Source organism: Oncorhynchus clarkii, chromosome 26, assembly GCF_045791955.1.
Source record: "Oncorhynchus clarkii lewisi isolate Uvic-CL-2024 chromosome 26, UVic_Ocla_1.0, whole genome shotgun sequence".
NCBI lineage: Eukaryota > Metazoa > Chordata > Actinopteri > Salmoniformes > Salmonidae > Oncorhynchus > Oncorhynchus clarkii.
In genome coordinates, this window is record NC_092172.1 from 24,417,226 (window position 1) to 24,435,026 (window position 17,801).

Here is a 17,801-nt window from a genome sequence, read left to right on the forward strand (position 1 = left end):
TGATATTTCAGTTTCCTTTTTTTTTTTAATAAAATTGCAAACATTTCTAAAAACCTGTTTTTGTTTTGCCATTATGGGGTATTGTGTGTATATTGGAGAGGGAAAAAACAATTTAATCAATTTTAAAATAAGCCTGTAATGTAAATGTTTTTGGAAAAAGTCAAGGGGTCTGAATACTTCCCAAATGCACTGTATGTAGCTCTAATATATGCTACTACAGTACATAGCACTCAGTTGTTTGACTCTACCTATCATTAGTGTATATAAAGGCTGGCTGTTTTAGTGTGGACTCATGAACAGAGGTTTTATAGTTCTAGACAAATTCTAAAAGAGAAAAAAAAGAATACTCCTTAGCTCTGTTGGTAATTCATGGTGCTTGCAACATAAGGATAGTAGGTTCAATTCCTGGGACCATCCATACGCAAGTTGCTTTGTATGAAAGTGTGTATACATTATTATATACATATTTTCTTAAATGTGCTATTTGAGTGTTATACCCTTACACAACATCGTTCTGTACTGGAACACACACACACGCACGCACGCACGCACGTACGTCTCCTGGCTCTGTGTTTTTATGTTGGACCATCAGTTGTGCTTAGACGTCTGTAATGAGAGACCCATCAGAGTGGTGGGGTTGCCAGTGGCAGGCAGCTCATTTGGTGAACATAGTCCAGGCCCAGGGAATGAGCTGCAGAAAGACAGAGGCCCAGGCCACTCCTGTCCTAACACATAGGGAGGGCTTTCACACTGGTCACATAGATAGACAGACACCTTGTGACAAAGAGCATCATATTAGACTAACCAACCATAGTGAAACGCCAACTCTTTTCAAATAGTCATGGAGAGGATTTTGGAACCTAACAACGACAGTTCATTTGGCTTAGTTTATGGATAGAGTGAGAGAAACCCTTTATAGATGAATGCATGGAACAAACTACTGCGATCTAATGTAACACAGGAGAAGGTATTGTAGATCATATGGAGTGAGAAAGGCAGGTATACTAACTGAGCTGGAGTGAAGGGCATTTATCCATCTCCTTCTGGTGTGCAGCACATGACACAAGCCCAGCTAATTAAGCAGATGCCATAATCAGGAACACAGTGGAGGGAGGCTGGAGAATTCATTCATAGACTTGAGTCATAACTGCTCAACATGCTTAATAACATCTCCACCAACATAGGCAGATGGTAATGCAGACCAGCAGAGAGAGAGTGTGTGTGTGTGTGTGTGTGTGTGTGTGTGTGTGTGTGTGTGTGTGTGTGTGTCTGAGGACAGTGTAGCCTGGTGAGGTCTTTTTCACATTATTTTTCCAGAAAATGAGCAATCAGCCGTCTTGCACAGAACCTGATTGTCTCCCTCTGTAAATCAATCCAGGAGCTGCAATTAAAAGGTACTCTTATGTGGTGTAATTGATGTCTTGCTAATCCTTTATTTGCACACCTGCTGGTGAGTCTGGATGTTTTATGAATTTCTAATTAATGCACATTCCACACTTAATGTATTTGTTAGCAAATTATGTCGCTGGTCTGCTTTCTGCTGGAGTAAAGTGCTTCCAGAATGTCACACACTGCCCAGAATCTGAGGTACAGCCAGCCACATAAGTAGAGAGGAAATTGAAGACCGGGGGTGTGCTGAATAGGAGTTGTGTGCATCCTGCAGAAACTGGAAAGTTCAGTTTGCATGTGTTCCTCACATCCAGCTGGAAATGCCACAGCTATGCAGGTGGAAACATTAAAAGTTTTATGATCATTTGGCAATTGTTCTCTGCGTTTCCCATAACCTTGACAGACAGTTCCAGTCACACGCTGTCTTGCCCACAGTCACCCTCATGTATACCCCTAACACACAGTGCTCTCTGTGTGCACCTGTAAAAACCTCCAGCATGTTAATTACTGCCATTAAAAGCCTTACCTCCTTTATTATTACACTGATTGCTCCATTTGGGTGTTGCACCGACCAGACATGGACCAGCTCTATGCCTTGTGACTCAGTGTGCAGAGTGGGTCTTAGTTCTGGGTTTGTGTTGAGGTATCACATTTGTTTATATGATACTTGATTATGTGAATGTTTGGGTGAGCACAGGTTTTATATCATCTGTATGTACAGTACTGTTACTGCATGTGGTGTGGCGGTAGGAACTAGGAAGCGAGGCTATATGCTATAGCGTGTTCCAGACTTGTTAAGTCCCACTAACGACAGGACTGGTGTTCACTCTGAGCTGAGAGTTCTGACATCACTATCAAAACATGTGATGTCATTGTGGCACAGTAATCCAAGGCGACTGCCTGAGGGACAGATTTGAAAACTCAAAAGAAATCAATTTAACGCTGTACATTTAGAATATAGGTCTACAAAAAATATGAATACATAGCATTTTATTTGTGGAGTTTCTAATATGCCTTTACAGCAACAAAAAAATAAGACTGATGTTTGTTCTCTTTAATTACCTGTTAACTTTTGAAAAACATTGTTAAAAGTTGTTGCGGTAACATTAGAGTCCATTAAAATACATTTAGAGTTTGTTTTATATATATTTTTTCTTACCCAAGTTGTTAGACATGCTTAAAGGAAATTTCAATATGCTCAAAGACCCCAACTGGTTTCCTCATAATTTTTGCTCAGGATGAAGCGAATTGCTTTAAATGGCAGAAACGCTGCAAAGCAGGTCTCCTGTGGCTCTGAGCCCATAGAAACAAGAATTACCACCAACCGATGAAAATCAAAAGTAGTATGACAAAGGATTGTGTCACCTAAGTAGCAATCCCTTAATTGCAATGCCTTTGTACATAAAAGCTATTCAGATCTGTTGAATATGCTCCGTTCTCTTTTAATACCCCATATGTTCAAGACAAGCTTTGCTTTCACTCAATTCTCCCTTCAAGTGGACAGTGCCTTATTTTAAGACTCAAACATTGCATCCGATGCAATGTCTCACATTTTTGGTTACTTTATCTGATAGACAGTTTCAAGTGATCTTTTTTGCTAATACAGTATTAACTAAAAACTATATCATTCCAGAATACTACATTGTATATACACAATTCTATTTCATAATAAGATAATGATATAACAAAGTCTTGAGTTTTGCTCCTTGCCTTCTCCCCTCAGATAAATAGAGACGGTGCCACCAACCTAAATTGGTTATTGCAGCTCCACATCTAGTTAGAATAAACTCAAATGCAATGAGCATTTATCTAATTTGTTATTTGCTGGTGCATTTCATTTCCCAGCCAATTCACACTCATAATCAGATGGCAATTAGCGAGGCATGATTCAGTGGGTGCAGACGCTCTCTTGCTCTCCCTCTCTGTGTTCTCATCCAAACACTGCTTCTTTCATGACACCTGCATGCTCAGTACAACAACACAGTCTGGAGAAGTCATTATTTTATTCCAAATAAAATCTTATTTAGTTCATTTGAAACAGCATTTCTAATTCCATCAGCACTCTTTGCAAAATGTAATAAAACTTCATTTTTTCCCCCTCCATTACTTACATTTTTTTTTTTTTTTCCCCTCAAGGCTTTTTTTTTTTTTTTACAGCTCTGTGGTTTGAGATGATGATATATCAACACATGGGCCAGCCTCCTCAAACAACTTTGGTTTTGGTATAAGGACAAAAAAACTCACTATGAACATTTAAGAATCTTTAATTCACACTAGTAATAAAATTGCATTGCATTACATTTCATAAAATAAATGTTCCAGTTTATATATACAGAGAAAACAGACTGTACATACCCTCCAAGGAAACGTTCCCGAAAAGGGAAAAGAATAAACAAACCCAAAACAAACGTCACAAAAACATACAAGCAATACAGTGCTCAGCTAAGCAGGCACAACTGTACATCAAAACTTGTAACTGCTCAGTGTTGGGGTGGGAAGGGGAGGGGCAAGGATGGGAAGGGGAGGGGCAAAAAGTAGTACATTTACAATAGAGTCCTTATGGACTGATAAAGGGCTATTTAAAAAGTATTGCAGGCAAGCAGACAGACGCTCCTCTTTCCAAGTGCAGCCGAACATCCATGGCATCATGTGTAAGTGCGGCGGGCCGAGGGTCCTGGTCGCTGCCACTGGGCCCGGCTATTGAACCTGCGTCTCAAAGCTGCCATTCAGCTGGCCCTCCTCATAGTCCATCTGACACAGAATCATGTTGTTCTTAAGGAAAAACTTGTCCCCCACACAAAACCTGCCAGCCAGGAAAACACAAAGGCAAAGCATTAATAAAAAGGAGGACAACGTGGGGAGACAAAGGAGATTAGTAGAGGACAATATGACAGAGTTATTTGTGTTGACAGGCTGATAATGATAGCATTGCTCTAGGAGAAGAATGTGGTTGATTGAGATCAGCTGTTAAAGGCGATGGCCATTGCTGCTCTCTGGGCTTTGATTGTACCCATTTTGGCGACGTCGCTTGTTTGCAAATGCCATTGTTCCTTGTATGTGATTCAAAGGCCCCTCTGATGGTCACTGAAGGTGATACAAGTAGATAAAAAAAAACATTTTTTTAAACTTTCATTTCAAAGCATGCGACTGACGTCCAATGAAAGCAGTCCCTCCCAGGCTTGGAAAACAAGAAAAGCACCACACCGGTTTCCAAGGAAACCCTGCCACAGGGCGAGCTTTCCATACACCAGTTTGGGTGCCAACTTGTATGAATTTTTGTCTCTAGATTTCAAGTCAATTGAAGAAAAAACACACCCAAGTAGGCCTTGATTTTTATTTAACCTTTATTTAGCTAGGCAAGCCAGTTAAGAACAAACTCTTTATTTACAATGACGGCCTACCGGGGAACAGTGGGTTAACTGCCTTGTTCAGGGGCATCCTTTTAAATGGTGGTGCTTATGTACTGTACGACACACAGCTTCATAGACAGAATGAGTGAAGATAAGAACAGCCGTACTGATGGCAGGGCTGCTTATCAGGCTGGGCTACAGTAATGTGTTGGGCAGGCTGAGGGCTGGCAGAGGGGCAATGGCTGTGGTATCAGTGAGCCAGTAAAGCCTGGCCCCATGAGTGGCTGCAGTCAGCATTCCCATACCCCAGCCAGATGCTCACCACGATTACTGACTCATCCCTGTGGAAGGTTAATGTGCTTGTGCTATATGGATGGAGAGGGTCACAATGCCCCATGTTTAGCAGAGTATTCTCTGTGCTGCACTGTTATGGGATTGTTGCATTGTGAGGAGAGTATATATGGATGTAATAGTGTAGAGCTCAGAAGTGAGGAGAGGTTGGGACCTAGGACAGAGTGAGCAAGGCTTTTGCCCATGTGGGTCACTAAGGTGTCTAGTTAACATTCCTGGACTGAATAGCATACAGTATTAATATAAAATAAAATAAACAATTTTGTCTGTTTAATTCCACTACCCTGTAGTGTGGTGCCTAAACTAGTGAGGCTTGTTCCTGTAGAGTGGCCTCTTGGAGGTCTATTGCTGTGGCTTAAAGTGAACCTTTCAACTAAAGCATTGTGAGTGATGAGTGTGATCAGCCTTGGCATTGGTCTGGCAGCTGTATCACTTTTGATACATGAGCAAATTTTGTTCCCTTCGAGTTTATAATCCCAGTTGTTTCTAGTCACAAAACAAACTAATGGCAGGGTCAACATAGAACATAATTAACAGTGTTGCTAATGAAATGCAGTACGTGTGTGCTTTCAAAATGGGAAGACAGACAAAAAAAAACTGGATTTACACAGACAGTCGGAGTTAGGTTTCTGACCCCAAAACAGATCTGTTGCACCTCAAGAGGCAGGTTTTTTGTTAAATGGCTAACTAGTCTGAGCTAATGGTCATTTCAGAACAGCATTACATATTTCAAAAATCTCATGACACAGTTGTGAGCTCTCGCTCTCCTTACCTCTGGTTACAAAGCTGACAGGCAAAACAGTCCAAATGGTAAACATTATCTCTGGCTCTCATCACCATTTCAAAGGCTGGGATCAGTTTACTGCAGGCAGCGCAGTTCCCTGTTGTACCAAAGAGCCTGGGAGAGAGAGCAAGAGAGAGCGAGAGAGAGCGAGAGAGAGCGAGAGAGAGAGAGCGCGAGAGAGAGAACAGACAGAGATTAACGTACCTTCCTTAGCCTTCATGCAACAGAGGAGCGAACAAAAAGTAAAAGCCAAGAAAAAAAAAGAACGGTGAAAAACAGACAAATCTGAAAACATCTCATGTAATACACAAATCTATCTTGGCACACACTTGATATTTTTTGTTAATAAGGGCTACAAACCTAGATGTTAATTCTTTGCTAATGATCTAATTAAAATGGTCACATGGTTCTAATCCCCTTCTTCAAAGCCTTTCTCCTAGCACATAGCAAAAGCAATGAAAACAGGTCTGAGGCAACCAATTGAACTGTTGAAAGTTTTCTTATTTTAAAACCAAAGTACCTAATGAGACTTGCTCCAACCAAAGCCAGCTGGATTTTACACAAGAGGCTGAATTCTATAATGTAGTCAAACGTTCAAAATATTCCTGTTGCAAGGATACTGCCTTGATCCCCCTCTGTTTCATTCAGAGACTGCCTGGGAGAATGGCGGGGAGACCTTGGAGAGGTAACTAGATGTTCGGCAGTACACTGAACAGACGCACAACTCACATTTCACTGCTGTTTGTTTAAGCTTATTAGATAGGAGGCAAACGATGAAGGTCACAAGCAGAGCAAGAGGCACTGGTGTAGATCTTTCTCCTCAAAGCAAAGCAAAGGCAACTCCACTCCGGAACCTGCAGCCCCTAGTCACATTTTCCAAGCGCCTGCCCTTATGTTTAATTTAAAGATTTTTGAATCAGATAGTCTTGTACATTCTGCAGGCAGGAAAAGGGGACAGCGCCACAGCTTTGTGAGAGGGGATCAGGCAGGCGACAGCAGATTGCCACTCTGACAGTATGTTAAACACTTTCCCAAAGTTGTGGGCTCAGAGAGTCAGACGGAGAGAAAAGTCAAGTTGGTATCCCCTCTCCATATTAGTCTCTGTCGGTTGCTCTCCCCTTGTCACAGAAAACATATCCCTCCAGCAGACCCAGGGTCTAATTAGAGCACACTGCCCCAGAGGAGAGGACTGCTGCTGGTGCCTTAGACTAGGAGAAAGAGAGCGAGACAGAGCTGTTTGGTTCTAATAGATACGAAGTGTTGAACAAAGTCATTGTTAGAACTGGTTACTGTTCCAGTAAAGTGTGTTGATATAGACCTCTGGAACGCTGAGCTTTCCATGCCACCCGGACGAGCTGCTGCTGCTCAAACCCACTTGGTAAAATGATTGTTGTCAGGCTTTTAGATTTATTAATGTTATATTAGTGATTTCTTTCCTCTTTAAAAAAATGTAAAAAAAGATGAAAAGGACTGTCTTCTGTATTGATTCTGTTATTATCAGCATCCAAATCAAATCTATTTATATAGCCCTTCATACATCAGCTGATATCTCAAAGTGCTGTACAGAAACCCAGCCTAAAACCCCAAACAGCAAGCAATGCCGGTGTAGAAGCACGGTGCATCAGTTCTAGCTCAAACTAAACCAGGCTGTTATCATCTCTGTGGTCTGACTCAGACCTAGTCTGTCCTTGTGTGTGTGTGCGGACCTGCTACTTGACTGGCCCTGTGAATATGGATGCTTTATTAGATGCAGTATTGTATGCTTCCCAGGGGACATGTTAGTGATGTAAAGCCATCATGTAGGTTATGTTTCAGTGTTATGGCAGTGTGGGCCCTGGGCTCTGTGGTTGATATAGGGACTGCAGCGCACTTTGAGTAATAGACAGAGACACTATGCTGACCATTTAGTGGGAGGGCACTGTGGAATAGGGACTACAAAGACCAGCATGCATAGCACATGGGAGAGCTGGTTGGGAATGAGGATCACAACACCTTAATGGAGATTTGAGTTCTTTTAAGAATGATTACAAATCATAGAATATTTTCTGCTGAATTCCCACAATGCAGTTACATTTTCTGGTCTGTTTGGAAAGTCAATATCCTCAACTGGAATACAAATTATTTCGACATGAATACAATTTTTCCAGTTAGCCCAGTATGAATGCTGCGGAAAATTTGAGGGTAGACTACATTGCCCCTCACTACAGCCAATCCTAGTTTGTTAAGAAGCCATTTTTTGGGCAGGGTTTGAAACACAGAAAGGGCCCAGTTTAAAAGTGGTTAATTTAAGTGGATAAGAGGGTTACAAATACTCATTTGAAAGGTCACACAAACTGAGACATTATATAGCTTCAAAATCCATCCCATTGTAAGATAAAGTGAAACCAGCCATTACCATGGTGAGGCCGTTTAGTGGGACTTTCCAGTGACTTTCCACCTTCATATTCTGTCTTAGTGTGAAATGACCTGTCACGGCATATCTATTCAATAACACACAGTATGATTGTCAAATAATTGAAATGATACCTGAAATTTTAAATGATCTTCAACAGAATGGCATAAAAAATAAATGCATATTAAACAAAAAGGCAGATTAGAACTGTTCACTGCCAAGATTGAGAAAACACTGCAGCGTTAAGAGAAAAAAACTAAATAGTTTATAATGGAAGTCATTTTCGTTCACTGGTTGAAACCAAATGAACTGTCATTAAAGTTAGAGCCTCTCCATTGTTCCACTCCTTCAGTTATTGTGTGATTTAGCGTGGATCTGGAGAGACCGGTGTGCTTTCTTTAGCTGTTTGAACTTGCTGCTTCGCTAACTTCAAACTCTCCCCCTGCATGCCGGCATCATCTGCATGTCTTCTGTTTCATTGAGATTGGACTTGAGCTCTTCAAGTCTTCTACTCTGAGATTCACCCACTCCATTTACAGTTTGTCTGATTTCATAGAAAGGAGAGCTACTGTATTAATGCACGTAAGGCATGTTTTGACCTTCCTCAACAGTTGTGTCTTTGAAGGTGTAAAGCGTCCTATATAGATCTCAATGTTAACAGAAAATTTAGCTAGATAAAGTCAGAAGTTTACTTAGGTTGGAGTCATTAAAACTTGTTTTTAAACCACTCCACAAATGTCTTATTAACAAACTATAGTTTTGGCAAGTCAGTTAGGACACTTGTGTGCATGACAAATACTTTTTCCAACAATTATTTACAGACAGATTATTTCACTGTATCACAATTCCAGCGGGTCAGAAGTATACATACACTAAGTTGACTGTGCCTTTAAATTTTCTGGAATTTTCCAAGCTGTTATGTCATGGCTTTAGAAGCTTCTAATAGGCTAATTGAAATCATTTGAGTCAATTGGAGGTGTACCTGTGGTTGTATTTCAAGCTAGGCACCTTGAAACTCAGTTCTTCTTTGCTTGACATCATGGGAAAATCAAAAGAAATCAGCCAAGACCTCAGAAAAAAAATGTAGACCTCCACAAATCTGGTTCATCCTTGGGAGCAATTTCCAAACGTCTGAAGGTATCACATTCATGTGTACAAACAATAGTACACAAGTATCAACACCATGGGACCACGCAGCCGTCATACTGCTCAGGAAGGAGACGCGTTCTGTCTCCTAGAGATGAACTTGCTCTGGTGCGAAAAGTGCAAATCAATCCCAGAACAACAGTAAAGGACCTTGTGAAGATGCTGGGGGAAACAGGTACAAAAGTATCTATATCCACAGTAAAACGAGTCCTATATCGACATAACCTGAAAGGCCGCTCAGCAAGGAAGAAGCCACTGCTCCAAAACCGCCATAAAAAAGCCAGACTACCGTTTGCAACTGCACATGGGGACAAAGATCGTACTTTTTGGAGAAATGTCCTCTGGTCTGATGAAACAAAAATGGAACTGTTTGGCCATAATGACCATCCTTATGTTTGGAGGAAAAAGGGGGAGGCTTGCAAGCCGAAGAACACCATCCCAACCGTGAAGCACGGGCGTGGCAGCATCATGTTGTGGCGGAGCTTTGCTGCAGGAGGGACTGGTGCACTTCACAAAATAGATAGCATCATGAGGACGGAAAAGTATGTGGATATATTGAAGCAACATCTCAAGACATCAGTCAGTTAAAGCTTGGTCGCAAATGGGTCTTTCAAATGGACAATGACCCCAAGAATACTTCCAAAGTTGTGGCAAAATGGCTTAAGGACAACAAGTCAAGGTATTGGAGTGGCCATCACAAAGCCCTGACCTCAATCCCGTAGAAAATATGTGGGCAGAACTGAAAAAGTGTGTGCGAGCAAGGAGGCCAACAAACCTGACTCAGTTACACCAGCTTTGTCAGGAGGAATGGGCCAAAATTCACCCAACTTATTGTGGGAAGCTTGTGGAAGGCTACCTGAAACGTTTGACCCAAGTTAAACAATTTAAAGGTAATGCTACCAAATACTAATTTAGTGTATGTAAACCTCTGACCCACAGGGAATGTGATGAAAGAAATAAAAGCTAAAATAAATAACTATTATTCTGACATTTCACATTCTTAAAATAACGTGGTGATCCTAACTGACCCAATACTGGGAATTTGTACTAGGACTAAATGTCAGGAATTGTGACATTGTTTTTTTAAAAATGCATTTGGCTAAGGTAGATATATATATATATATATATATATATATATATATATATACACACACACACACACACACACACATATATATACAGTGCCTTGCGAAAGTATTCGGCCCCCTTGAACTTTGCGACCTTTTGCCACATTTCAGGCTTCAAACATAAAGATATAAAACTGTATTTGTTTGTGAAGAATCAACAACAAGTGGGACACAATCATGAAGTGGAACGACATTTATTGGATATTTCAAACTTCTTTAACAAATCAAAAACTGAAAAATTGGGCATGCAAAATTATTCAGCCCCTTTACTTTCAGTGCAGCAAACTCTCTCCAGAAGTTCAGTGAGGATCTCTGAATGATCCAATGTTGACCTAAATGAATAATGATGATAAATACAATCCACCTGTGTGTAATCAAGTCTCCGTATAAATGCACCTGCACTGTGATAGTCTCAGAGGTCCGTTAAAAGCGCAGAGAGCATCATGAAGAACAAGGAACACACCAGGCAGGTCCGAGATACTGTTGTGAAGAAGTTTAAAGCCGGATTTGGATACAAAAATATTTCCCAAGCTTTAAACATCCCAAGGAGCACTGTGCAAGCGATAATATTGAAATGGAAGGAGTATCAGACCACTGCAAATCTACCAAGACCTGGCCGTCCCTCTAAACTTTCAGCTCATACAAGGAGAAGACTGATCAGAGATGCAGCCAAGAGGCCCATGATCACTCTGGATGAACTGCAGAGATCTACAGCTGAGGTGGGAGACTCTGTCCATAGGACAACAATCAGTCGTATATTGCACAAATCTGGCCTTTATGGAAGAGTGGCAAGAAGAAAGCCATTTCTTAAAGATATCCATAAAAAGTGTAGTTTAAAGTTTGCCACAAGCCACCTGGGAGACACACCAAACATGTGGAAGAAGGTACTCTGGTCAGATGAAACCAAAATTGAACTTTTTGGCAACAATGCAAAACGTTATGTTTGGCGTAAAAGCAACACAGCTGAACACACCATCCCCACTGTCAAACATGGTGGTGGCAGCATCATGGTTTGGGCCTGCTTTTCTTCAGCAGGGACAGGGAAGATGGTTAAAATTGATGGGAAGATGGATGGAGCCAAATACAGGATCATTCTGGAAGAAAACCTGATGGAGTCTGCAAAAGACCTGAGACTGGGACGGAGATTTGTCTTCCAACAAGACAATGATCCAAAACATAAAGCAAAATCTACAATGGAATGGTTCAAAAATAAACATATCCAGGTGTTAGAATGGCCAAGTCAAAGTCCAGACCTGAATCCAATCGAGAATCTGTGGAAAGAACTGAAAACTGCTGTTCACAAATGCTCTCCATCCAACCTCACTGAGCTTGAGCTGTTTTGCAAGGAGGAATGGGAAAAAATGTCAGTCTCTCGATGTGCAAAACTGATAGAGACATACCCCAAGCGACTTACAGCTGTAATCGCAGCAAAAGGTGGCGCTACAAAGTATTAACTTAAGGGGGCTGAATAATTTTGCACGCCCAATTTTTCAGTTTTTGATTTGTTAAAAAAGTTTGAAATATCCAATAAATGTCGTTCCACTTCATGATTGTGTCCCACTTGTTGTTGATTCTTCACAAAAAAATACAGTTTTATATCTTTATGTTAGAAGCCTGAAATGTGGCAAAAGGTCGCAAAGTTCAAGGGGGCCGAATACTTTCGCAAGGCACTGTATATACTGCTCAAAAAAATAAAAGGGAACACTAAAATAACACATCCTAGATCTGAATGAATTAAATATTCTTATTAAATACTTTTTTCTTTACATAGTTGAATGTGCTGACAACAAAATCACACAAAAATGATCAATGGAAATCAAATTTATCAACCCATGGAGGTCTGGATTTGGAGTCACACTCAAAATTAAAATGGAAAACCACACTACAGGCTGATCTAACTTTGATGTAATGTCCTTAAAACAAGTCAAAATGAGGCTCAGTAGTGCCTGTGTGACCTCCCTACAACACCTGGGCATGCTCCTGATGAGGTGGCGGATGGTCTCCTGAGGGATCTCCTCCCAGACATGGACTAAAGCATCCGCCAACTCCTGGACAGTCTGTGGTGCAACTGTTGGTGGATGGAGCGAGACATGATGTCCCAGATGTGCTCAATTGGATTCAGGTCTGGGGAATGGGCGGGCCAGTCTATAGCATCAATGCCTTCCTCTTGCAGGAACTGCTGACACACTCCAGCCACATTGTCTTGCATTAGGAGGAACCCAGGGCCAACCGCACAAGCATACGGTCTCACAAGGGGTCTGAGGATCTCATCTCGGTACCTAATGGCAGTCAGGCTACCTCTGGCAAGCACATGGAGGGCTGTGCGGCCCCCCAATATAATGCCCCCCCACACCATGACTGACCCACCGCCAAACCGGTCATGCTGGAGGATGTTGCAGGCAGCAGAACGTTCTCCACGGCGTCTCCACAGGGCGCCAGTGGCAAATTTGCCAATCTTGGTGTTCTCTGGCAAATGCCAAACGTCCTGCACGGTGTTAGACTGTAAGCACAACCCCCACCTGTGGACGTCGGGCCCTCATTCCATCTGTTTCTGACCGTTTGAGCAGACACATGCACATTTGTGGCCTGCTGGAGGTCATTTCGCAGGGCTCTAGCAGTGCTCCTCCTTGCACAAAGGCGGAAGTAGCGGTCCTGTTGCTGGGTTGTTGCCCTCCTACGGCCTCCTCCACGTCTCCTGATGTACCGGCCTGTCTCCTGGTAGCACCTCCATGCTCTGGACACTACGCTGACAGACACAGCAAATCTTATTGCCACAGCTCGCATTGATGTGCCATCCTGGATGAGCTGCACTACCTGAGCCACTTGTGTGGGTTGTAGACTCCGTCTCATACTATCACTAGAGTGAAAGCACCGCCAGCATTCAAAATTGACCAAAACATCAGCCAGGAAGCATAGGATCTGAGAAGTGGTCTGTGGTTATCACCTGCAGAACCACTCCTTTATTGGGGGTGTCTTGCTAATTGCCTATGATTTCCACCTGTTGTCCATACCATTTGCACAACAGCATGTGAAATGTATTGTCAGTGTTGCTTCCTAAGTGGACAGTTTGATTTCACAGATGTGTGATTGACATTGTGTTGTTTAAGTGTTCCCTTTATTTTTTTGAGCAGTGTGTGTGTATATATATATATATATATATATATATATATATATATATATATATATATATATATATATATTACTGCTCAAAAAAAATAAATGTCCCTTTTTCAGGACCCTGTCTTTCAAAGATAATTCATAAAAATCCAAATAACTTCACAGATCTTCACTTGAAAAGTGTTTGAACACTTTTTCCCCATGCTTGTTCAATGAACCATAAACAATGGATTGGTCGTTAAGACATTAACAGCTTACAGACGGTAGGCAATTAAGGTCAGTTATGAAAACTTAGGACACTAAAGAGGCCTTTCTACTGACTCTGAAAAACACCAAAAGAAAAATGCCCAGGCTCCATGCTTATCTGTGTGAACGTGCCTTAGGCATGCTGCAAGGAGGCATGAGGACTGCAGATGTGGCCAGGGCAAAAAATTGCAATGTTCGTAGTTTAAGGCGCCTAAGACAGCGCTACAGGGAGACAGGACGGACGGCTGATCGTCCTCGCAGTGGCAGACCACGTGTAACACCTGCACAGGATCGGTATAGCCGAACATCACACCTTCAGGGCAGGTACAGGATGGCAACACCAGGAACGCACAAACCCTCCATCAGTGCTCAGACTGTCCGCAATAGGCTGAGAGAGACTGGACTGAGGCCTGTTGTAAGGCAGGTCCTCACCCGACATCACTTGCAACAACGTCACCTATGGGCACAAACCCACCGTCGCTGAACCAGGCAGGACTGCCAAAAAGTGCTATTCACTGACGAATCGCAGTTTTGTCTCACCAGGGATAATGGTCGGATTTGCGTTCATCGCCAAAGGAATGAGCGTTACACCGAGGCCTGTACTCTGGAGCGGGATTGATTTGGAGGTGGAGGGTCCGTTATAGTCTGGGGCGGGGTGTCACAGCATCATCGGACTGAGCTTGTTGTCATTGCAGGCAATCTCAATGCTGTGCGTTACAGGGAAGACATCTTCCTCCCTCATCTGGTACCATTCCTGCAGGCTCATCCTGACATGACCCTCCAGCATGACAATGCCACCAGCCATACTGCTCGTTCTGTGCGTGATTTCCTGCAAGACTGGAATGTCAGTATTCTGCCATGGCCAGCGAAAGCCCGGATCTCAATCCCATTGAGCACGTCTGGGACCTGTTGGATCGGAGGGTGAGGGCTAGGGCCATTCCCCCCAGAAATGTCCGGGAACTTGCAGGTGCCTTGGTGGAAGAGTTGGGTAACATCTCACGGCAATAACTGGCAAATATGGTGCAGTCCATGAGGAGGAGATGCACTGCAGTACTGAATGCAGCTGGTGGCCACACCAGATACTGACTGTTACTTTTGATTTTGACTCCCCTTTGTTCAGGGACACATTACTCCATTTCTGTTAGTCACAGGTCTGTGGAACTTGTTCAGTTTATGTCTCAGTTGTTGAATCTTATGTTCATACAAATATTTACACATGTTAAGTTTGCTGAAAATAAACACAGTTGACAGTGAGAGGACGTTTATTTTTATATAGGACGTTTTATCGTTTATAAATGTTTTCCTCTCTAAGTCTCTCCGGTGGGTGGCAGAGAAGTTTGACATACATGAATACATCCACAGTAACTGTCATCAAAACATCTTATTAATATCTACTTCCATTGCAGTGCCGTTGGTACTGCATAACTCACAATGTCCATTAGCTTGAAAAAAAGTGCTTTTAAAATGTCAATTAAAAGCGCTCTACTTCGATAAGTAGATGACTGATATTCTGTTCCCCCTAAAATATTTGTCAGTTAGTTTTATCTTCTATGTCAGGCTTGGGGTTTGGCCGATCAAAAGCATGACTGGCTTGTCAACCTTCTTTGGCGAGGTCGCCAGATCCCGAGTCCCAGACAAAAAATGAAACACCTAATTAATCTATTGTTCTCCGTGATAATGAAAGTGTGGTAAAACTGCTAATAAACCAACCCAGTCTTTTACAACAGAGGGAATAGAATGTCAAGTGAATTCAGAAACTTCTGATCTGAGGTTTTAGAAGAAGACGCTGCTGGCAGGCCAGGCAGGGGAGAGCGGGGGGCTGGGGGGTGTGCACAAGATGTTACCGGTGCTCCTGAGCTCCTGAAGGACGAACACAGACGGAGCTCCTATCATAATTAATGTGCGCATGGCAGGGCTCCAAACCCAGGGAAATAAATAGTGTTTGATCCACCCTGGCTGCATGTCCCTAATGAACTGCAGCTCCATACAGGAGGATTCCACTTCATTAATGGAGGTGAGGCGAAGCGTTCCTCTCTCCGTGCAGGACGGGGGCTCTGTGAGGGGATTACAAGGCCGTATGGAGCCTGTGTCACCTACTTTAAAACTATGAGCTCTAAAACGGTCTCTTCCCTTGCTGCTGAGAAAGGGAACGTTTTTAATTTGTTCCATAATAGAATTCATCTCAAACATCTCCAGCCATTAAGTTGCATGCATTTGTCTCAGGCTGAAGAGCAGATGAGTGGGCTGGATTTCATTAGGCCATCGGGGTCCAGGCTTAAACACAGAAAGCCCATCTCTCCCTTGCTTCCTCCCTCTCATTCTAGCCCCCTCTGCCCCTAATTTTCTTCCCTCTCTCACCTGGTCTTGCTTTGAGTTTGCTTTCTGCAGAGCTGCCTGTCAGGCCAGTTAGCCCCTTCTGGCCTGTGCCATAGGAACACATTTTCATCAGGGAGCTAAAGTCCACGATAAGGCCTTCATAATGGGAGGAGAAATCAATCAGATAGAGCGAGGCAGAAGCCCGGCCCTTTTAAGGGATCATATTTAACCATATCAAAAGTGCCACTCTTGGCTTAATAATTTTTGCCTTCTCTTGTCATTTGCGCCGTTTATTATGACCTCATCTGCACCATCTGCCCCTTCCGGGGGCAGCAGCAGTTTAGTGAACCTCTCTCACTGCATCTTAACAGCATTAACTCTTGGTGGGAGCTGATGGATGGTAATGGCTCCTTTCAACGCCCGGCCCCTAAGCCCCTCTCGGTTGGGACCTGCTGGTAGGGCAGGGTGGGAGAGAGAGGGGAAAGACAGGGAGAGGCCAGGGGCAGCAAGGTCTCTAGGCTGGCCCCCAGGGGATGGTCTCGGGGATAAATGGTAGGATCTCATTCGGAAGCCCCAGGGAATGTGACTTAACGCCCAGGAAATGATCATGTTTAATTTAGCAAGCAGATGGCAGAGTACAGGGGGAAGACATTGAGCCACAGACACGGAGGTTGAAGCTAGCCTGCCTGGAGTCTTCCCAGAACAACATGACCCATCTCTACTGTTACTGAAACCAGGTCTGTACCGCGAGGGGAGAGTGCTGTGTTCATGTAACCAAGCAACAAAATTTAAACAGAAAAAAAAGAGCTAAAACAAACAAACAAGCATGGAATTGGAAACTTTCCGCTCTGCCTTCCCAAGGCTTCAGATCAGAGCCTGGGGAGAGTCAGCACATGAACATAATGGGATTCAGGCTTAATTGACACACATCTAGTCAGCATCGATATCCTATAATGAGGAACAAACAGGCGCTTGATCTACTAAAACAGCCTGGGAGGAAATGTCTTCTAAAAGCTTGAGAAAAAAAAATGAAAAAACACTGGTTCACATACAAATGGACCCAAATTAGACAGTTCTAGTTAGAGGCAGGTTCATAGACATTCATGGTGGTGCTACACTAGCGGTAGTGAGAGCACTTTTTAATGACACAGCCCTAGGTGGGGCGCGGCCTTTCTGTTCTGTGAGGGGCGACTGACTGTGGCTTCTCTTACCTCAGGTAGTCCCTGCGACAGAGGATGAGGTTGGCTTTCGTGTAGAGGGTGGAGCCCACCTCCCCCAGGCGACAGTCGCAGCAGGCACATTTCAGACAGTCCTCGTGCCAGTATTTGTCCAGGGCCTTGAGCAGGTAGCGGTCTTTAATCTTGCGATTGCAGCCAGCGCACCCCTTCTGTTTCCCTTTGGGCTGGACGGAGAGCATCGGCACACCTGTAGCGATAAGGAGACAAACGCCGCGGCGTGATTCACGGCCCAGGAACACCAGTGACTTTTCATGTTCTCTTTTCGATAGCAGAGCCTCACGAGAAAGTGCACTGCCTCTCTGCTTCATATGCATTAACATGAACAGTCTTCCGTTCAGATAGGCA

At 43.1% G+C, this 17,801-nt stretch overlaps 1 protein-coding gene across 1 annotated transcript in view; it reads right to left on the reverse strand.

The window, feature by feature from the left end:
- Positions 1-3,637: 3,637 nt before the first annotated feature.
- Positions 3,638-17,801, reverse strand: part of LOC139384680 (rhombotin-1) — a 32,149-nt gene continuing 17,985 nt past the window's right edge. The window contains exons 2-4 of the mRNA XM_071129502.1: positions 17,430-17,643; positions 5,863-5,988; positions 3,638-4,192 (exon numbers count right to left, since the gene is read on the reverse strand). Of these exons, the coding sequence (XP_070985603.1) occupies positions 4,087-4,192; positions 5,863-5,988; positions 17,430-17,643 (446 nt within the window). The 3' untranslated portion in view covers positions 3,638-4,086. The remainder of the gene's footprint in view (positions 4,193-5,862; positions 5,989-17,429; positions 17,644-17,801) is intronic.